At 34.3% G+C, this 23583-nt stretch overlaps 1 protein-coding gene across 7 annotated transcripts; it reads right to left on the bottom strand.

Annotated features, from left to right (window-relative positions):
• Window positions 1–1291: 1291 nt before the first annotated feature.
• On the bottom strand, window positions 1292–23583 carry LOC115975545 (sterol 3-beta-glucosyltransferase UGT80B1). Of its 7 annotated transcripts, XM_031096359.1 has the most exons (15): window positions 23277–23582; window positions 22518–22875; window positions 20191–20339; window positions 19436–19678; window positions 18693–18804; window positions 12125–12295; window positions 10972–11035; window positions 9981–10038; window positions 9702–9879; window positions 7020–7150; window positions 5381–5483; window positions 4009–4085; window positions 2951–2998; window positions 2476–2625; window positions 1292–1829 (listed from the first exon to the last, which is right to left on the bottom strand). In XM_031096359.1, the coding sequence occupies exons 2-15, from the start codon at window positions 22774–22776 to the stop codon at window positions 1629–1631; spliced, it is 1944 nt and encodes a 647-aa protein (XP_030952219.1). In that variant the 5' UTR covers window positions 22777–22875; window positions 23277–23582; the 3' UTR covers window positions 1292–1628. The 7 variants fall into 7 exon arrangements, with proteins under 7 accessions (XP_030952219.1, XP_030952223.1, XP_030952220.1 ...); XM_031096363.1 differs by lacking the exon at window positions 22518–22875 and having other exon boundaries at window positions 23277–23583; XM_031096360.1 differs by lacking the exon at window positions 23277–23582 and having other exon boundaries at window positions 12125–12285; window positions 18686–18804; window positions 22518–23270.

Raw genomic sequence — 23583 nt, 5'->3', positions numbered from 1 at the left:
CTGGGGAAATAAATAAATAAAAATTGACAAGGTAACCCTAACAATATAGTTAAGTCATTTTTCAGAATTTACACCAAAACAACAATTTTTTAAACAACTTATCCAAACACTTACAGTGCCTTCAAAATTAGAAAACGCACTTTTTTACATTTTTACCAAATACTTACTTGTGGTTTTTAAAATTTTGTTTTCAAAACGCGTTTCAAAACGCACTGTTTTAAATAGCCTATTCAAACGGACCCAAAATGTAGCATGTTGGGTGACTACAAATTTCTAAATAAGCTATATGTTATATAATTTATACCCTCTGCACAAAGCTATATCGTATCAGTTTTAGATGAAGATTGCACAAAACTTTTGTTGTTACTAGTATTTGAACTCTGGCGCAAACTCATTAAATGGGACAAATTCATTAATTCAACGCATGTTTTTATTGATTTTTGAAAACTAGAAACTAAAAACAATCTTTTGCTTATTTTCAATTTCTGAAAACAATTTTTTTTTTCAGTATATTTTGGATTGTCAAACAAGTTTTTTAGTCTCGAAAATAGAAAATTATTTTTGAAAACAGAAAATAAGAGGAAAAAAAAAGACAATTACCAAACATATTATTAGATTTTATTGGAACCAAGTCCAACTAGATGATATTTTGAGAACTCTTCTACGCACCTAATATTTTAAGACAATTCCTCACAGGGAGACCAACATAATATTCTTAAAAAGTCAAATTTACAAATTACGACTAGTTTATTTCAATTGAAAATTGTGTGAAGATAATTTTCCACATTTTTTATTATTTAGCAGCATCAGAAAAAATAAGTCAAATGAAAATTAATTTTGGTCAATAAAAAAGTATGACTTATTTTAAAGATTGTTTTCCATTAAATTTTTTTAGAAAACAGCTCTAACTCACAGCAAGTTAAATAAAATAAGTTAGGAGATCATTTTATAACTCATTTAAGATTGCTACCAAACATGGGGAAATGAGATAGTTTCATAGAAAATACTTTTTGAAAAATGACTCATTTTCTAGAAAACATCCTCTAGTGTTTCTAGGATAAATTTATCATAAAATTCTAATATTTTAGTATGCTACAAGAGTGGTTTAGTTTTTGACCTAATAAGCTTTTTTTTTTTTTTTTTTTTTTTAATGTTTATAAGTTTAAAAGCAATATTCTAAACATATATTCGAGTCATTAATGATGTGACAAAAATGAAATCACTTATTTATCAACGAATGTTTAGAATGTTAAAAATTCCAACTCTTAAAGCTTATATCACATTGCAGAGGTACGCGGCAAATCCCATACCCCAATCCATCCCCTTTTTTCCAATGATATTAAAAGAATATCATACAAAGTCAAATGATAACAGACAAAATGGTTTGCAACATCCAAACTTACTCGCATAACTATACCCTCACTTATCTATTACAAATCAATAAAGAACACTAAGTCAGGCAAGATGTGAGAAAAACCTATGCTAAAATGTAATAGCACTTGTATCTTTCTTTTTTTTTTTAGTCAAACCTTTAAAGAAGACCTTGAATGAAATGAATGAAATGCAAGGTAATATGAAAAAGAAAGTAAAACATAACTATACAAACACTACAAAATACAGTAAGAACTCTACAAACCACAAGACTGGCAGCACCACTTCCCAATTTGAATAAAAACCCACTGCAGAGGGTTTAATTGTTCTTCTTCCTCCACGTATGCAGTAGGCAAGGGTAGCTCTGCAGGTAAATGCCGGTGAAATGCATCAACGGCAGCCGCAACACCATCTTCATTCTCTATCAACTTTGCTAGTTCCATTGCTTCAGATTTCACCTGGAAGTGTTATCCCATTAAGAACCAAAACATGTCTCACATTAGCAATGTGACTTCCCATTAAAGTATATCTGTCAACTAGAATCAAGGAACAAACTGATGAGACTCATGCAATAAGATAACAAGGGACGCTCATTCAGTTCTTTTGACTATTACTCTTTTTCTTTTCCATTAAAAAGAATAGTACAAACATCTTTAGGGGAAATAAGTAAAGAAAGAAATCTGTGTGCTAAAATGAGCTACAATACAGGTACATAACATTGCATATTCCTCAACTTTAAAATTCCTACCAATGGTGGGAATTAGCCAATATGCAAATTTTTAGTTTTTAGATGCGATATCTTTTTGGAGAAATCTGTGTGATAAATAAAGCATTTTTTTTATTTTAAAAAAGACAGCTTTTGCACTCTCAACTCAGAACAATCCAGTTAAGCCATAATCCCAACTAAATTGAGATCGGGATTGGCTTCATGGATCGATTTTCAACTAATTGTGTGGGTCACATAACATTTCCGCCATTCTATCCTATCTAAGATCGTACCAATAAATGACTAACTCGAGATGATATAAAAATGGCTGCTGTAATTAATTATAATTATATATGTGATCCTGCAGGAGATGATGCAAATATAGACATCAGAATTACCTTAGGCTGGAGCATGAAATTTATTGCGTTTGAGAGGCTCTCAACACTGAGCTGAGCTATCGGAATTGGTGCAGGTCCCAACCCTTTTTGATAGACTCTATCACCCCAGAAGAACTGATCGCCAAAAAATGGAACTATGGTTGTTGGACACTGTAATTCATAAGTTAGACATTAGACACACATATAAATAAATACATTGTACTTCATAAGTGATTAATTATCATAAAAGAAATAAAGAATGAATTTGATTCCAAATGAAGTTGAATCATGTAGCTCAGAGATAGGCAAGCAATCATATAACTTAATTTCATTTCCTATTACATATTTACATCATATAAATAGACTCATTCCATTAATGTCATTAAAAAAAATCTAATGACAATAATATCTCAAAGATATTGAAACATTCAGATTAATTCCAAACTCAAGACACAATCAGAAACATCAGTAAAACCCTACTTGAAAAGTACATTACCCCAGCTTTTAGCCCTGTAGCTGTTGTTCCTGCACCACCATGATGAACCTGCATATATGTGGCAATTCAACATCCAGTCAAGGTCTCTTTTACATAAATGAACTTTATGATAAAAAAATCTTGTATTTATAGTTCCCTCATTATACCATATCTATAAAAAAAAGTCAGGTGATGCAATTACAGATTTCTAAAAGATTGTTAAGATTACTTATCCCAAATACTTCAGCTGATAAGAAATTGTGAATTTAATCATTAATTGATATTTTGAAATTGCCTATCATGTGTGACTTAACTCCCCCTCAATAAGTTAGACCTAACATGTGGAGTAACCTTTTAATTAGGTGATAGAACTGAAATAGAGTTTGAACCTAGAAAGCATGGGTGAGGCTCCAGGGCTGCCGCACCCACACCAGACACTTGGCGACGCACCAATTCGCATTCTTTTTTTCGTTTCCCAATTCGCGCCGATTCGGCTCCTATTCCGGCTGAAACCAGCCGAAATTGGCCAAGAAACTGGCTGAAATAATGTTAAAAAAAATAAATAAATAAAAACTTGAGTTGATTTCTTATTTAGTTATTAACTTATTATATATTTGTCAAATTATTTGTAAGTTCAACAACTTAAATTGAAATTAGTGAATTATTTTCAGTTATTATTACTTTTAAATTGGTATATGTTTACCATTATATGAAAATATATTTAATAAATTTGTAAATAAAAATATATTTAATAATTTATTAGTAAACGTATTCCGCCACACCCGCACCCGTGCTTCATAGGTTTAAACTCAATACAGCATACTTTGATCATTAAAAATTACCACTTAGCACAAAAAATTAAGCTGATAGAAAAGAGTAAATTTAATCATTTTACGAATATTCTAACATTGATAATCATATAGCAGTTGTCCAGTTGCTCTGCACATAGAATTGTGGCATTATTATTTATCTTAATTGAATCGTGCAAAATTCACTTAATTTCTACATAATCATAGTTCATTAATTACATTTACCCACATCCAAAAGTTTGCTTATGCAAAACATAAAGTGAAACTAACCACTGCAGAACATTGGGGAAACAACCAATCATGAGGGCATTCCTCTAAAAGGAAAACATTATCAGGAACCTCTGTAACTGCAAAAGACAAAGAATTATTAGAGTAATAATGCATGCTTATCACTCAAAATATATGAAACCAAAACTATTTTTTGGAAAGTATCAATAAAGAATATGCATTGACATACAAAGTAACATTGATTTGTTCTTCGATAAAGAAATTAAACATATCAAATAATAACGAGAGATGATTGTCTATGGAGAGGGGGAGAGAGGGAGAGAGAGAGAGAGAGTATAATTTTCTAACAAAAAAAAATGTGAAGGGGTTTAAATGGAAAATAAAGAAACTATAGGGTAGTGAAAAGGAAACTGTCTTAAAACTAATTTAAAACTTGGCACACGATAGAGACTTGTAATATAAAGATTCATAGGTACAATTTATCATTAAAAATACCTGTCATAGGTAATTATGAAGAAAAGAACAATATAACTAAGATACAATTGAAGACCTTTCGTGGCATGCATACAATCTTTGAGGCCCTCAAAAACTCCACAGGAGCATAAGCTAAAGAGTAACATGCTGAATTATCATGTCATCAATAATACTAGAGGAATTCACTTTTTAGAGCATCCTAAAGATATGAGGTGTATCAAGGCTTCAAGGGATAGATTCTCATCTTTTCCAAGTTTATTTTTACAGCAGATATCTTGTTCAATTTTGAACTAGTTTTTGTTAGTTATAATATAATCTGAACTAAAACAAAACCAGATCAATTTCGAACTAGTTTTATTTTACACCCAGTTTGACTAGGCTCAGGTTAAAACTGGTTTAGGTTAACATGCAATTTGTCTAACTCAATTTGAAATTTGTTTTAGTTTTGCAGTTAGCTTGTATAGGCTATATATTCTAATAAACTTGATACGATTTTATTTCATCTTTAGTTGTCATTTGTCAAACACCTCCAAAATTAGGAAAATTAGCTCTTTTCATCTCTTTCAAATAAAATCATTTTCGCTATGAATATAATCCACTTCACTACAATTACTTTATCTGGTAAAGTTTATAGTAGTTGTTAACTTGTTATAAGTTAGGGTGTGACTCCATAGACAGCCTACTTAGTTTTATGTCCTCCCTAGTTCATCCTATAAACCCATATCCAAAAAAGTGCAATTTGACTGTTGAGATAGTAAAATGTACTTTCCTCACTGAAAAAATTAAATAATAAAAGACAATAAAAAGTACTTCACTCTAGGTTGTAGAATTGTTTGCATTGTCTAACCAAGAATTTGTTCTTACAACCTACCAGTGAGAATTTGGAAGAAATATACAGGCAAGTAAAAGAACTGTTCTCAACCAAATTAAAATTACTTACAATTTCCAAGACCTCCCCAGCCTCGGTCAATGATTCCTCTCTGCCCGGTACCTTTTAATGCCTCCAATAAAATGCCTGTGGTTTTCCTGGGATCTTCAAGAGGCTTAACAAAAGCATTATCAACAACAACAACAACAACACAAGCTTTAGTCCCAAAAAAATATTTATCAATATAGTTTCTCCAAAATTTGATAAAGAACAAGCAAATCATACATAGCCAATAATATAACCAATACATAAAATTTAATGTCAATATTGATAGGCATGAATAGTATGATAGGAAAAGAAAAAAAAGAAATAAGAAAATTAAAGGAAAGCCGTCTGCCACAAATATATTAAAGTCACCCTGATTGATGCAAACTTGAAAAAATACTATCCCAATCCAAACATTGATGGGACATTTTTATGAGCACAAATGATAAGAAGAATCACAATCCACTATTCCATGTAAGGTACGCAGAGATATGATGGAAGAAAATTTAAGATTTCTGTCCATGCAAAGGCAGAAAGATAACTAACAACAACAAACACTAATAATAGTTCTGGCGATAACAGTGTCAAGACAAATTATGATCGGAAACTCATGCAAATCAGATTTGTCCATGTAATTTACTAATGGAATAGTGGGCCTCAACTATTAAATTCCCACGTGTTGGGCCTCACCTCTTAAGAGAAATTTGGGCCCGAACATGAGGGGGAGTGTTAAAATTGTGCGGTTAAATGATTAAATTTACCATATCCCAAAAGTTTTTATTTTTCATGTTCAAAGATTTCAGTTAAAATGCGCCACATCATGGATCTTGGGTTATTAGGTTGACATGGCTGCTAAGGCTGTAAAATAACTAACAACAATAGTTCTGGTGATAAACAGTGTTTAAACAGTGCAATTGAAAATTCATTTCAAATCAAATTTGTCCATCATGTATATATGTAGTAATGAAAATATTTTCCATGTACAATGATATCAGCTAATACGCATCACAAGGGGAAGTAGTTGTAAACTATTTTGAAATGGAATTGTCTCAAGTTACTAACCAAACAATTTGGTCAAAAAATACAAGCATTGTCCTTGCTTAAGTTATCTAAAACAGTTCATATCTAACTTCTTTTGACATATAATTGACCAAGTAATACAATAGATACAAGAACTGATAGTGACATCAGTTGAAAAGTATACTTGATCCTTCATGTTTATTGCTAAAGTCATTCTATAATGATCAGTTGCCCTTAGTTACTATAGCCAAAAAATTATAAACAAATCTATCGAATCAAGCCCAAGGAAATACAATGTCAAGCCCCATCCAGGACTCATTTACACACTAAAGGCTAGCCAATTCATAAAGTAACTGGTGCATTTAATCTCTATGAGTAATATCACAGTATTTCAAATTTAGATATTAATAAGATAAGAACATTAAAAAAAATCTATAGAAAATCTAGAGAACATATAGAACAAAATACATGCTATAGAAAATCTATAGGACAAACTAGTGATTAGGCTAAGGCAGATCAGGTGACATGAAAGTATGAAACTATTCTATTAAATCATCATATCCAGGTTAAGGACACATCAACAATGTCAAGAAAAAAAAATGAAAATCTAAATAAATTTACCAACAGTTTTGAGAGGAAACCATACCATGCTCCCAAACCCAATATATATAGGTTCAGGTCCGTTTTGAATCCATTGAACAAACTTGTCCTGAGGCTGATACTTTGACCCAAGGTTTAAGAAACAAAAACCAACAACATCAACTAAAGGGCCCCAATCTGCAAAATAGTAAGTGAAGTCAATTCTTCTAATAAATCTGATATTTATGAACATAAATATTCGGGTTGAGCATTCCAAATTGTAAAGTTGAATTTATTCAATTATGTGTTGGCTTTATTCTGTGCCAAATTTGCTTGTAATTCAGCATTTAGAAACCCTGTATTTAGGTGGGAATAATATAAGGGTTGTGTGTAAGAGAGTGTGAAGATTTGATCAAAAATATGCAGCAAGAAGGTAACTTGCGACTGACTCGCGAGTGGTTTCTCACCAAAATAAAGCACACGTGTGAAGCATGCAGAAAGATGAAGAGTCAGGCCAGTTGGATCACTACATAACAAAAAGTATAGTCTGACCTAGTCTAGTAACTCGCGACTAGAACTCACGACTCATCCCAGTCACAAGTGACTCTCCAGTGCACCATCCTTTGCTGAAAAGTGACTTCACATTCCATCTCATACCCTACTATAAATACCCTTATACCCACGAAATGTAGAGAGCTTCCAGAGAGATTTTTGAAAGAAAAACCCTAGAGAAAAACAAAATTGATTCATTCACAATCTAATATACTTGATTCTCCAAATTTATCTACTCTCACCCTCTCCATTGTCATACCCATGAGAGGATCATAAACCAAATCCTTATCTCATCAAATTTAGAGTAGTGAGAAGGTTCTTGGTGTTTGGGAAGCAGCTCAAGAGAGAACCAATTCATATTGGTTGATGAAATGGGCTAATTGCAGGATTCGGAAAGTTAGAGAAGACACAGTTCAGCGTAACCTTATTGGAGCAAGAAGCTTGGAGGGCTTAGTTGCATTAGGTAGATTAAGCCTAGAGGGTCTATTACTATTCATGTATCCCAACTGATTTTCTAGTGGATCATTTACCGCTTGGAGGGTGATGGAGATGTTTTTCGCCGAGTTTTTTAGTTTCCTCTTCGATAACACGTGCCAGTGTTATCTTGTGTTTGCATCTCTCTTTCCCTTACTCTTAGCTTTTAAGAACTGCTAGTTGTGATTAATTAATGGCTTAGAGTAGTTTGCTAATTTGGGTATTGCTTATATTTCATATTCCGCACATATATTATTTGAATATAAGCTTGTATTGGAAAATTTATTTTTGGGGGTCTAAACATTCACAAGTGTTTTATACACTAAGTGAGTTTTCATAGATATTATTAAAACCATGAATAGTAAAAAGTTTAGCTCTAAGCACTAGTAATTGATCATGAGCATGTGCAAAAGATTATATCTATGGTAAATTACCAATACTCACAAAAGTTTAAGTGTGGAATTTTTTTACTTTAAAATAGAGGTAGAGTGTGAAAACATGGTTCAAACTCAAGATCACCTACTTTGATACAATAATAAACTACCACTAGTCACAAAAACTTAAACTGATAGAAAATGATGAATTTAATTACTTAACTATTATTCTAACGCTTCTCCCTTGTGAAGTAGGAAATTAATCCATTGCATGCTCCTCTTCCTTGGCTCAAGTGGTGAAAAGAGGAAACCATGCAAGGATCTCTTGATTTATCTGCTTGGAAAGAAGGTTGCAGTAGTGGGAGTATTGGCTGTGTGGCCCATCTCAAATCCATAATAAACTATTAGGTCATCAAGTGACTACAGTACAGTGTACAGATAAAGTTTTTGTCATTCTCATAACATGTCAACTAAGTGTCTAACAAAGATACAGCCATTCTATAATCAAACAAAAAGTTCTCTCTTAACTGTTGCAACTGAAAGCAATCTCCAGATCATCAAACTTGACCTGCTGTGATTTGTTCATCTATACTAAAGTTTGGAACACATTGCAAGTGATGGACCCCTCCAAAACAACAAAATACTGCTTATGGAGGTGTGGAAAAGAGATTGACAAAATGTTCAAATTCATTGATAGTTTTTAAGAGAGAAGTAGCTAGAATATGTTTGGTGCCTAGAAGTTTCATCTTATTTGGGTGAGGTGGAGGGGAATGGGGAAGAGATTTATTTATAAACTGATCCACATCCTAGTTCAATTAAAAAGAACGAACTGATGACCTCTTTTACTTTTAGTCCTTTTACAACACAAAATACCCATATTGATGTCGGTACATACATTATGGGGGGAAGAACTGACTTATGATACAAATTTGATTTTGGGAGTGTGAACAGTACATCTTATATAGCTACTATTACAATATATGAATGTCCAATTTCCAGTATGAAAAATGGTCCATGTTAAGAGATGCAAAAATCTTCAAAACCAACAAGAATAAAACAGACAACAGAACACATCTGGAAAGGAAAAAGTTTTGTCAAACCATCTAAGAGCTAGTATGAACCCAAGGACATAGTAATACTACAAGATCACTAGATGATCACTCTAATATAATTGACTGAGCAGAAGATGATTGACTGAACATTCATCCTTCTATGATATGCAAAATGACTCTTAACAACCATATAACATACTTCAATAGAATGTAATGACCAAATACTGAAACCAAAATAATTATCATCTTATACGCTATGATTACCATACATTCTTGAACAAACAAGAAAATCCCTACCTGTTGGCTTTGGCACTAGATGGGGACTCCACATATAGCCTGTTGGCAAATGAGATATTGACCCATGGTATGTACTGAAGTACGCAATAGGAGCAAGTTTCAACTTCCGTTTCCTGAAGTCGTTAATATATCCCCTCATGCCCCACCATATCAGTAAATCCACAACTATATATGAAAGCTGGATATAGCAAGGACAAATGGAATCAGAATTGTTGATGAAATCAGTCCAACAGTTCCTTCAATGAAATTAAATGATGTAGCACCCAACTAGGAACATACCCAATAACCAGCACTTTGAGGTACACGTGCCAATGGGTGAGGGAATTCATAAGTTGGCCTGCCTATTGAAAACAGACGTAAGAGGGTATAACTTAAAATATAAATTTTGGATAAAATAAACCAGCACTGAATGAACATAAAGATGCTTTTGAAATTCAAAACTACTCTTTGATTTTTTTTTTTTTTTTTTTCACTCCTCTCCGACTCAAAACACTGATCCAATATATGCAACAAAGACTCCCCCCTACCCCGCCAAAAAAAAAAATTGTTGGAACTGCTATTCTTACAGGTTATCATGTCTAATGCTTTCATCATGTCATTGTCCTAATGCCAGCATATATTTTCAATTAAAATAGGGGTGGCTCCCATTGATGAAAAGATGAGAGAGAGTTCTTTCAGATGGTTTGTCCACATGCAAAGGAGAGAGATCAATGCACCAATGAGGAAGAGTGACGTGATTCAAGATAAGGTAATCAAAAGAGATAGAGGAAGACTAGAAATAATACTAGTAAAAGTAAAAAAGGGACATGTTAATTATGGAGGGGAAGAAGAGTATTGTTTTGGATATAATAGAATGACATGAAAGAATACATGTGAACATCCCCAGTTAGTCTCTGATTCATCTGTTGAGGATCCATAGTTGACCCCAAAGTTTTGGGACAAAGGCTCTGTTGTTGTTATTGATATACCGCATATATTTTCCAAGAGTTCTATGAATGCATTTTTTTTTTTTTTTTTTTAAAGCAGAATCATGAATGCATTACACATAATAAAGAAAACTTGTGTAAGTGAGTGAAAGTTGGCTCTGTTCTTGTTATCCTGAGTACAAATTTTATCCATCACATCAAAAAAAAATTGAAAATAGTATAATAAATAATAAAAAGCAGCAGTATATCACTTTTAGAAGAATTAATTGAAAATATTAGATATTAGATATTCAAAACACTATATATTTTACACATAATATAGAGAAAATATAATCAAGACTCACGTCCAAGGCATTGTGAAGAAAATGTGAAGGGGCACACCAAGAGCTTCAGCAACATGTGCATGTCCTACAACCCAGAGCTAAAGTTAAAATTGACATTCACTATTCTGGAAAATATATCCTTTAACATGAGAAAAAATATAAAGTTGAAAGTAAATTCATAAAGCTATAATGAATTACTGGCTAGCAGCAGTTCATCTATAATTTCAGAATCACATAAAGCTTGATTTACTAAAAGAATCTGTTAAAGTTTCAACAATTGGCAATATAAGTCATTAAATTTGAATACCTTCAAATAAGATGTTTTATTACACCATTCTTGTCCCATTAAATTTGTTCCTTTTAGCTAACTCTACAACTGAAGATAAAAGCCATCACAGTTCAATTTCTTTATGGTTACCAGATCTTTTATCCCACTGCATTATTTCTTCTTATTTTTCAGCTTTATATCCTTGTCGTTTTTTTTTTTTTTATATAAGTAATTGTAATTTATTAAAATTGGAAAAGCATATACACGAAGTATATAGAGATTTGAAAAATAGAAAGAAACAAAAGAAAGTAAAGATTTGCAATATAAGAGCAAAGAATCTATAAACTCCATCAGAGAAAGTGTTGAGATAGTAGGAGAGTGTGTCGTCCATTTGAAGAGAGTTTTCAAGAAAGAAACTTGAGACTTGGTATAGACATCTCGTTCCCCTCAAATATCCGTTGATTTCTTTCTCTCCAAATGCACCATAGAATACCGGCTGGCTCTGCTCCCCACACAGTTCCATACCTATGAGGCCTCATCATTCCCCTCCAAGACTCCAGTATAGACTTGACTGAATTCAGCATGACCCAAGTAATCCCAATGGCGCAAAAGAAAAAAAACCCATAGATCATAGGCAATTAAACAGTGCAACAGCAGCTGACTTACTATTTCACCAGAAGATATACACATGCAACACCAATCTGCCATTACTATACCCCTTTTACGGAGGTACTTAATAGAAGACATAGGACTAGCAAATAAGCTTACAGGTACAGTTATTATGCCTCTGTAAATAAATACTACATTCAGCTTTCTCTACAATCAGCAGATAGGTTAAAATGGTGAAATCAAGTGCCAAAATATATATATATATATATATATTTTTTTTTTTTTGTATAAACTCACCATAAGCAGGAGGATTTGCAATAATTGACTGAGCTCTAAAAGGAAGACCAGTTTCCAAATCTGGTTCCGTGCATGCTGGAAGGAGAGATTCAATAATCGCCTTCAGTTGCTTCCTTTGTATGGATATTTCTCCTGGTCCAGATGGTATGAAACCTTTATTTCTGGCCATATCTAAAGTCAAAATTTGCTCATATTTAGTAATGAAAAACAAATTTTGTATTAAATAGGGGGAAAAAAAGAATAAACTTGACAGTACCATACATTTGGAAAAGTAAAAAATAGGGCAATTTTTTAAGGTTCATGGGATTTCCAAGAGAAGATACCATCTTTGGTCAAGTCTTTAAAGAAATACCAATAGCTTTGGGCCAAATGGCAGCTACAACCCTGTTAAGTATGGGGTAGTGGTCAAGGTCTGGGGTTGATGTAGGATACTTGGCAATTGATTATTGGGAGAAGTAAGATAGGAAGAAGACCAAGAAAACCAATAAATAAGCCAGCAAACATTCCCAAGTTCTTTTCTTCAATTTGAGGTTTTTCAGATAAGAATTTGATTATTATCTAGGAAATTGCACTATATTAATTTTCTCATATTTCCAGTCTAAGATTTCTAGTATGCAAAATAGGAAAAAGACCAAGAAAGCCAATAAATAAGCCAGTAATCCAAGTTCATTCTTGAATTTGATTGTTTTGAAGATAAGGAATTTGATTATCATCTAGGAACTTGCAGTTTATTAAATTTCTTGTATTTCATGCATGGTTTAAAAAACCAGAACAGTCAAAGAACCAAAAATGGGTTTACCGAAAATGGGTTTAGTTCCCGGTTTTTACTAGCCTGAATGACAAGTGTGTTTCAATCATTTTCAATATACCATTCTGGCAAAACAGATCATGGAGACAGCATAAGTAGCACCGATTCCAGCAATTCTGAACTTTGTCAAATTTGAAAGCACCGTTCTCTCAACATACGTCCTATATCTTTGGGGCTATGATCAGAAATTGGCTTTGGAAACAAACTTTGATTGACATCCATAAATAAGCCCCATGTAGATGAGACCAATGCATGATATATAAAGGACATTGATGGTTGTTCAGCATTATGTGACCATGTAAATGAGCCCCCCCTTTGAGAGGTATGTCTACAAGATTTTATTTTGTTATAAACCTTGAGAATTCTAGCATTGCAAAACTGAATCTATCACAATCTAGCCTCTCACTTGGAAATCTAACTTTATTGAAATTCCCTACTAAACAGCAGGCCACTTCCCACTTCTGATTCACCTCTCTCAGCTCTTCTAATCAATTTCTCAATAACTATCATCATTTGGACCATACACCACACTGCAACCCACAAAAAACCTTCCTCAATAATTTTCAGCAGGTAAGGCATAGAAACTCTACTTACTGTTTCATCAATTTTCTCTACAGTCCTTCTATACCACATCAACGGGACTCCTATTATATTTATTGCTTCAAGCACCACCCAATCTACAAACAAGTCTCCCCATAAGCTTCATTTTTTTTTTTTTTTTTATAAGTAATCAAAGATTTATTGCATAAAAAATGACATCATGTTCACGATGGAGAACATTCTGAACTTAAAACAAATACAAATACCTCAAGAAGAGATACAAACAGAAAGAAGAAAATCAAAAATGGAAATACATTGTGTAAAACCCCAAATTCTATCCCATTGAAATAAGGTCCCAACTAGTATAGGCTTCAAAAGATCTATTGATCTCACAATATCTTCAAAAGTACAATTATTACACTCCTGCCAAATCATCAAACAATGCTAAGCTTCATACAATGCTAAGTTTCATTTTGTCAATTTTATGAAACATGCAACTTCACGGGGGATATGTCAATAGACCCTACCGCTGAAATTTTTTTTTTTTTTTTTTTTTGATAAGTAAAGAAAGTTTGATTCAAAGACATAAGATTGAGTCACCCAAGTATAAGGGAAGTATACAGCAAGGGACCAAAATAATCATATACATAAATTACAAGCATCCATCAAATCATAGACCGAAAAAATAGAATGACTTCCTATGATAGACATCCAATCTGACTAATATGCATTGAGGCATTCATATGCTACTTCATACATAACTTCTCCCAAACTTCTTCACAATTTGCTTCATCGTCATACAATTTGTTGGGGGAGAGCACCTCGGAGAGACTCTAATTGAGTAGTATAACATATATGGACACCACTTAGCCCAAACGCTTAAGCTTATGGGGTTAGACCCAACTATATTATATTAACCACACACGCTTCTCATTGTTATTCCAAGTAGGACTTCACTCACACATGTATACCCAACAATCTCCTCCTCATGTGTGAGTCTTTGCTTCTCGTGGGCCTTAAGACCTCTTTATAGGCCACCAACAAGTCCTACTAGCTCTCCCTTGCCTAAGGATTTTTTCCATCACCCACACGTCATCCATGGGCCTCTCGTACACCATCCATGGAATCACGTGTCAACCCCACACACTTCTCCATGGGAACTTGGCTTGCACTTCCATGTCCATGGGAACCTTACGCCACATAGTGATTTGGCACCATTAGGCAATACTCATTTGTTGGGCCTTTATCCAAGATCAATTGTGTGGGCCTTTCAGGCTTGCTCTATCCCTACTCTAACTGTAAAAGGGAACCCTAAACACCTCGTCACCTTTGCCACATCCCACCTAGGCTCTAATACCATTTGTTGAGGAGATAGCACCTTAGGGACTCTAATTGAGTAGTTAATATAACATATAAAGACACCACTTAACCCAAAAACTTAAACTTATGAGCTTAGACCCAGTTATGTTATATTAACCACTCACTCTTCTCATTATTATTTCACGTGGGACTTCACTTACACGTTTATCCCAACACAATTCTTTCAAGTATTCAACCCCCAACAACTTCTATCCTCATAGTTACTAACAAAATTGTTCTACAATTTAGAGCCTACTTGACATTGCCGTAGAAAGCAGATTTTTAGTTAGAAAAATTTTGTGATAAAAAAAAAACTACAACTGAAAAGCTCTTTAACGCTTAGAGCCATTTCCAAGGTACAATTATAAAGTGATTTATTTTTGACAAGTAATAAGTTAATTGATATCAAAAAGGAGAACACCCTAGCACACAGGGAGTGTACAAGGGGTCAAACAATCAAGAAAAAAAATTATAAGAATCTAGGAAATCAAGAAAAGATAAAAATGATTGGTTCTGCAAAGCAACCAACCAATCCATTAAAGTTCTAATGAAAAATAGCTTCAAGTCTGATATGGATCTCTCCTTATCTTCAAAACGCCTACTATTTCTCTCCCTCCAAAGATACCACAATAAGCAATGGGGAACCATCAACCATATATAACCATTTCGATGACGACCAAATCTGCCTTGCCAACATGCTAAAAGCCCCACTACAAATTGCAGCATAACCCAGCTCACTCCAAATGAATCGAACACCATAGCCCACAGATCCATTGCAACTGGACAATGAAGAAAGAGATGATCAACCAATTCACCATTACACTTGCACATGTAGCACCAATCTAATATCCAAACCTTCCTTTTTCGTAAATTGTCAATCGTTAAGCACTTCCCTAAAGCAGCAATCCTAACAAAGAAAGCTACTCGAAAAGGAATCTTCTGTTTCCAAATACTTTTCCAAGGAAAGCAATAGTCATTAAAGCCCACTAAGACACTATAATAATCCTTACCCATGAAGCCCTTCTCGCTATCAAGTTTCTAGCACATCTTATCCTCACCAAACGCTTTCACCGAAGCACCATATATGGTCTATGAAGCACGGGTGCACATTCAGATTTGAGTGTGGGTGCAGATACGGATACGGGTGCGGGACTCAGCAATTTTTGAAAAAGTAGGGTGCAAATATGGCGGGGTGCAATGATTAAAAAATTATTAAAAATATTTTTATTTATATTTTCTATATATTGCTAAGCATACTTTTTCATATAATTGTAAATATATACCAATTTAAGAGTAATAATAGATAATAACTAAAACATGATATTTATAAATTACATTACAACCCACAAGTTATTTTTATTATTTTTTTTAACAGATATTTCGGCCAATTTCGGCGGGAATCAGCTCGTAAAAAAAAAAAAAAAAAAAAGTGGCCAAATCGGCATGTAGGAGGAGCATCGCCGTGTCGTCATGAGTCTGGTGAGGGTGCGACGGCCCTAGAGCTGCACCCGTGCTTTCTAGTATATGGTATCCATGAAACCAGCCAGTCCCTCTAATTCCCAAGCATGCACACCCCTAAAGAAACTTACATCCCAAAACAGGACTCCATTATCAAACTTCATAAGCTCAGCCACACTAACCTCCTTGTCTTGGCAAAATATAAACAATTCAGGATAGTTGACTACAAGAGATGTCTCACCACAGCAACGGTCTTGCCAAAATTTCTCCCTAGACCCATCCCCAATATCATATAGAATGTGGCGAGAAAAAGAAGGCCATCCCTGACTAATATTTTTCCACAAGCCAACACCATATGGACCATTAACAGGCCTAGTACACTAGCCACCCCATTCACAGCCATGTTTCACCTCTATCACTTGCCTCCAAAGGGCATCCCTCTCCATCCCAAATCTCCATAGCCACTTCCCAAGCAAAGCTTCATTAAAAAGTCTTACCTTCCTTATCCCCAAGCCACCCAAAACAATGGGAGTGCAAACAGTAGCCCATTATTCAAATGGAATTTTGGTTTGTCTCCAATGCCACCCCATAAGAAATTTCTCTAAAGTTTCTCAATTCGGTTAGCCACAGCTACAAGAATAGAAAATAAAGATAGAAAATAAGTAGGTAAATTAGATAGAGTGCTTTTAATTAAAGTGACTCTACCTCCCTTGGATAAGTACAAACATTTTCATCCTGCTAATCTCCATTCTATCTTCTCTAGAAATGGATTCCATATTGTCTTATCCTTGAATTTAGCTCCCAAAGGAAAACCCAAATACTTCATTGGAAGAGTACCTTATTTACATCAAGGACATTCAACAATAAGTCCAAATTATGCACCATACCAACAGGAACCAACTCTGACTTGCCCAAATTTATCTTTAGACCAAAGACTGCCTCAAACCAAATGAGGATCATACGAAGAAACAAAACCTGATCCAGATCAGCATCACAAAAAATTAAGTGTCATCCACAAAGAGAAGATAAGACACCGCCAAAGATCTTCCCTCTAAACGAACCACACCAAATCCTAACATGTGACCATCATGGACAGCTTTATCCAATATTCTCCCAATGGCTTCCATAACCAGGACAAATAGCAAAGGGGACAATGGTCACCTTGTCTCGACCCCCTCGAACTCTCAAAAAACCCACAAGGAGAGCCATTTATCAGAATAAAGAAGCGAACTATAGATATACAAAAGAAAAATCCACCACTGCCATTTAGCAAAGAACCCACCCCGTTCTAGTAACTGCATAAGAAATCCCCAGTTTACATGATCAAAGGCCTTCTCAAAGTCTAACTTGCAAAGTAGCCTTGGAACTAGTTTTCAATCTACTGTCAAGGCAATATTAGCAATAAGTACAGGGTCAAGAATTTTCCTGTCCCTCACAAAAGCATTCTATGAAGCTAAAATTATATCTTCCATGACTATGCAAAGTCTGGTGGCTAAGACCTTAGCAATGATTTTATAAACCCCACAACAAGACTAATGGGGCAAAAATCCTTGACTTCAATTGCTACATTTTTTTTTTTTAGGGATGAGAGTGATGAATGTTGCATAACTCTTGATCATTTGGAGAAACATGGTTGATAGAAGACCAAGAAAGCCAATAAATAAGTCAGAAAACAGTCCAAGTCTTCACTTGATTTTGATGGTTTCCAAAGAATTTGACTATTTTCTTATATTTCCTGTATCTAAGCTTTCAGTATTAATGTGATGTAGTAGCCTCCATGAGAGAGTTTTAACAATCATTTTCAATGTCAATATAATTTTCTAAGAGAGTCTCCCCTTTTCCTCTTGGACTTGGGGATTCCTACTAGATTCCAGGGCCCCTAGTGGATTCTAGGGTTATTTAATCATTTAGAAGCTGGCTACAACCAGATACATGCTTCCATCCAGCATCAGGGGTTCAAATTGCCTTGGGTGGGTGGGTGAATTTACAAAGCAAAATGAAAAAAGGACTAAAAAATAAATTAATTTGGCCCTTCTCACAATATTCAGAAAAAATAATGAAATATTGCTTGCCAGCAAGTTGTTAGTGCACTGTGTTATGGGTTCCTAAAGGCCATAGAGAAATAGTATAAGAAAGAGCATACAAAGCAATCTGTTAACAGAGTGACCACAAAAAACAAATTAAATTACAATGATTTTTTTTTTTTTTTGAAGACATGGAATCTCACCATGGCTAGGCCCATTGGACACAACCCTGGGGAGTAAACCATGGATGCACAACCCCACTTGTCAGAACTGTGTATCATGTAAAAATTGCAAAGGAAACCTTTTTTTTTTTTTTTTTAATAAATAAATTGCAATGATACATTGACGTAACAGGAATATTAAAATGGGGACCTCTTACATCCTGCCAAAACACGAGGATCGCCGCCCAAAGGATAGAATTCTACCCCTGCCGACTTTACAAAGGTGCCGAAGTTAGAATGAGTAGCCAACCTGACATGATGACCAAACTCCTGCAAATGAACAATGAATCATTTTCAATAACATATCAAATAATTAAAGATAAAGCAGAGAAGAAACTGCCAAGGACCAAGGTCCTGTCTTCCTATAAATTAGGGAGGGAAGCATGATATTGTGACATCAGAGATTTATTATGCCTGCCTAAGTATAATGATATAAGATCAGTTTCAATTTCAATGGATTATAGATGCAAATAAAAAGCTTTTCACCATCCCAGTAGCCCTAAAATTGAAAAATATCAGTTGCAGAATACAGAAGCAACAACTGAGAGTTAAATTAGGAAGCACGCATGTACAGAAATTATATATCTATCTGTGGATTGATTACCTAGAAAAAAAAAAAAAATACAACCGAGAAACCCACCCAACTGAATAAGATAGAGACCGTTAACACAAAAAAGCAAATTTTCCACCCTATTTTTGTAGATTGTCAGTTCAACCATAAAATGAATTGATGCACTAAATTTAAATTCCAGAAGAAACCAACTCCTAAACAAAATTCATGTCATTATATTAAAACTTTAAACACCTAGGGGTATGTGATAAGACCCTGGAATTGGTGACATAAACAAGTTATCTTGACAAAACAGGGAAACACGGTAAACTAGCAAATTATTGCAAATACCTGAAGTCTCTTTGCTATAGCTAGGAAAGGCTGTACATCTCCTCTTGTGCCGACCACAAGAAGGGCAATATTCAACTTGGGAATTGATTTATTGAATTCAGAAGTGATACCATCAATATTGATATGTGTCCTTTCTGCAGTGTGAAGCTCCAAAAATTCCGAAGCTACAGGTGTGCTTTTGGTGATATCAACTTCTACCGTACCATCATTTTGTATCTTTACTAGGTTCACAATAAGTTTTTTCTGAAAACCAACACAAGAAGTAATCATGATCAGCAAAAGAAAAACCATACATGAACCGCAAAGACAAGCACTAAGGTCTAGAAAAAGGAGGAACAAAGAACCCTATGTGTTATGAGTTCCTCAACAAAGCACTTAACAGATATTGGCTCATCAAAATGCCAGGAGGTGTACTACAAAGAGTTACAGAGAAATAGAACCATTCATAATATAAACTATTGTTCACAGATGAGGTGGGGTCAATATCTGGTAGCCTCAATTATTGCAGCTATTACATCACTTGGTAATGATAATGATGGAGGCACAGGATCGAAGGCCACACAACAGGGATTATGTCATTCCCCATAAAATAAATTAGAGACAGCATGCAACTGTGCAGACATAAAAATCTCGGTCATGCATGTTTCATGGGTATAAACAATGCCAAACTCATGTATTTGGTAAAGTCATCCCTCTGAATATATAAGCTGACACAAGGATCAGGAACTTGCAACGCATTTGATTCTACTGTCTACCTTTTCACGCTCTGAGAGCCTATCCAACTTTATGTCATGCCTTGGAGCTTCCTTCTTTTCCGTCATGGATCTAGTGAATAAAATCCCATGGTCATCAAATAGTAGACTTCTGTGAATGCCAACAGGTGCAGTGATGCAATGGTCCAGACCTTCAAGAATAGATGCTTTGACATCAGTGAATGCATGGAATAAGATTTACAAGTAACAAAATGAAATTATCTGTCCATGTGGTTCAAGCATATTGGTATGGACTAATGACGTTCGTAGCGGCTAGCATGGTGCCTTGTGTTTACCTCTCAAAATTAAACCAATAAATAAATAAATAAAATTGAAACATTCCCAAGCCCATCCAGCTTAAAATTCAAGAAGAAATATTTATTATAACTGATTATAGATCTGAACTTGTTAATTTCAAAACACGTGAACACTATAAATAGCTATTATCTTTTTATTGGTATGTTATATATACATCCAGTGGATCTAGAACCCATGATTTCAACCCTCCACCTGTTTTTACAAGAGGAAGAGATTCTATATATGTGTGTGTGTGTGTGTGTGTGTCTATGTAGTAATTAAGGCTTTCTTTGGTAGAGTATATTATCAAATTTTCAAAATATAATTAGTCATTGTAGTATCTGTTTAATCATAAACCGTGATATATATGTGTGTATGTAGTAAATAAGGCTTTCTTTGGTAGAGTATATCATCAAATTTTCAAAATATAATTAGTCATTGTAGTATCTGTTCAATCATAAACAGTGAAAAAATATCTTTCATGTCAATTTTTTTGATAAGTCATAAAGTTTTATTAAGAAATAAACTTACTTCATGTTCATGATGATGAACACAAAGTAACCAAGAGATTACAAATAATCAATCACAAAAACTTAGAGAGTTATGAAACTCAAAGATGGAAGTATAATGAGTGAATCCCCAAACCCACACCCACTCAAACAAGGTGCATAGGAAAGAGGATTTCAATTGCTCTAAAGATTTCTTGGTGTCTTCAAACATGTGAGAATTCTGCTCCTTCCACACTAGCCGCATCAAACAAGCTGGCACCATATTCCAAACTTATGTAATTTTATTAAGAAGAAGTTATTAACTTTGTATAAAAGAATCTCATTTGAAAGCAAACAAACTTCAACTAATAAGGAAAAATTAACAATGAATACATATTGCAAATGGTCAGAGAATGATGACAATGGTGATGCCCATTGCCTCATCACATAATTTATAGGTATACCTAGTAATATGTCGAAAGCAAAAAAGAAATAATTTTGTTTACCAATTTGCCAGTGAAGAAATGTGATGCATGTGAACATTAGTTTCAATATGATGATTGCTTTACAGACAGAGAGTCACCTTCACAATTAGCTTGATTTAAGGCATAAACCCCCAAAACAAAGGCACAAACCAAAATAGTGGAAAATGAGATATAAAGCCTCCAAATTATTAGTTAAATACTTATTTTTTTGGTCTCGATGTAGAGCTGTTTTTAGACAGATCAAACATTTCACAGTGACTAATACTCCATGCCCCTCCATACATAGATAATTATTTGTTATCCTTTAATCAATGATGACATATTAGAATGCATCTGGACGTAAGAAACCAAAAGTTTGGCGACCTTATTTTGAGGAATTTTGTTTATACCACAGGTTGGCCAAAATTTTAACAACAATTTCCTGCAAATTGGGCTCAGTGCTTAAACTGTTCCACAATTTAGATAGTATAATGTGAAAATGCAGAGTAAAATCAAGTGTATAGATAAAAGCAATAAAAACTGAGGGTGCAGCATCAACCAGTCATGCCTTCTATCACCTGTCATTCTACTCCACCTCTTCAATATGAATGTCTATCCGACTGATAGTGATACAACACCTGGGAGTAACTTAATTAAGTAGTTACTTAACACAAAACTACAGGACGAATGGGAATTCAATGTAAATACTATATTGTTTAGTGATTGAACGTTAGATCCACCGCAATTAAATGAAGCTTGGGAAAAATACAGAACTCCTATGATTTTTGTGTCATAAAATTAAACAAACTGTGATGATTTTGATGCCCAATATCTCAGCCAAATAACCTACAGTGAGGAAAATTGTGTACTGTGCTACCTAGAATACATTCAAGAGAATAGATTCCAATGAAAATAACAACCTTCTCAACTATCTTCATAGCCAAACTGAATTCTTAGTTCCTAAATGCACAACTAATAAAAGAAGAAACTTTAAAAAATAAAAAAATCAAGTCAATAAAGAAACTCTAACTGTTGTTAAGTAACCAAAAGGAACCAAAACTAAAGGTTACCAAGCACGAACCTCTTCGAGGTGAAGAACAAACATTCATTTCTTTTGACGGAGAGATCTCTAAAACTGACTGCCGCATTGAATTCTTCTGATCCTTTGGCTCTTCCAAATAACCTGCATTTAACTGTTCATCTGGAGTCTCCTTTTCCACCACAGATTCATCAACACCACCACCACCAATCTGCTGAAAACCCATATCCATCTCTTGGCTGCTAAGACCTTCTTCAACTATTTCTTTTGACAAATGATCCACACCGCCATTACTCCCCATTTCAGAAAGTGCACGAACTTCAACAACTAAAACCCTCTAAACCACAAGTCCAATGCAATAACCTTCAATATTGCCCTCCAATATCCCAATTCATCAAAGCTGGAGGAGGAGGATGTACAGTGACACAATCAACAAGTAAAACCCACCAACCCCAAAACTTTAAAACCATTTAGTAATAGTTCTCAATACCAAATTCCCACTAAGAGCTCAGAAATGAACAATGAAATAATAAACAAGCAATTAAAAGCCTTGAACACAATTTCCCCAGTATCCAATTTAATATATTTTGCCAGAGGAAAGGCAATATGAACAGGGCTTCAAAGTCCAAAAGAAAGCTATGATGCTATAAGCCTATAAATAAATATACTTAACAGTTAAGAGACGCAAAAACCAACTAGTCAATCAAAGGCGTTGAACGTTTGGTGAACTAAGAAAGTTTTTTAAAGTGTTCAGAACCCGCTTTAACCTCGACCCAATTCAAGAATCAATGCAAAGTTTACCTGGAGCAAGCCAATTTGGGTTGAAACTGAAGGCAAAGAAAGAACACGCACAGCAAAACATTCAGCTTTAGCAGAGCAGGTACCTTAAAAACTCTAGTGGTTCAGCTTCTAGATTCTAGATATTTCAAAGATAATATAAGTGCAAAAACATACATATATTATTATATATCTACACAGTGGGATACTTTGAGGGCTTAAAAGATTGAGACTCAGAGAGGCTTTGGAATTTGGAACGACTGAGAAAGTTCACACTGGTACTGTGTGTCGGGGTTGAACTTGAAGAAAATATGATTTTGGGAAAATTAAG

The sequence above is a fragment of the Quercus lobata genome, chromosome 2, assembly GCF_001633185.2.
Source record: "Quercus lobata isolate SW786 chromosome 2, ValleyOak3.0 Primary Assembly, whole genome shotgun sequence".
Lineage (NCBI taxonomy): Eukaryota > Viridiplantae > Streptophyta > Magnoliopsida > Fagales > Fagaceae > Quercus > Quercus lobata.
Note: the sequence above shows the minus strand (reverse complement) of the source record. Positions and strands in the feature narration are given on the sequence as shown.

Coding starts and splice junctions, on each gene's coding strand:
- LOC115975545 (XM_031096359.1), bottom strand. CDS start 22,776: ATGGGGAGTAATGGCGGTGTGGATCATTTGTCAAAAGAAATAGTTGAA. Junction 20,340..22,517: donor TTGTTCTTCACCTCGAAGAG/GTTCGTGCTTGG, acceptor CTATTCTTGAAG/GTCTGGACCATTGCATCACT. Junction 10,039..10,971: donor TTCTTCACAATGCCTTGGAC/GTGAGTCTTGAT, acceptor TTCAATAGGCAG/GCCAACTTATGAATTCCCTC.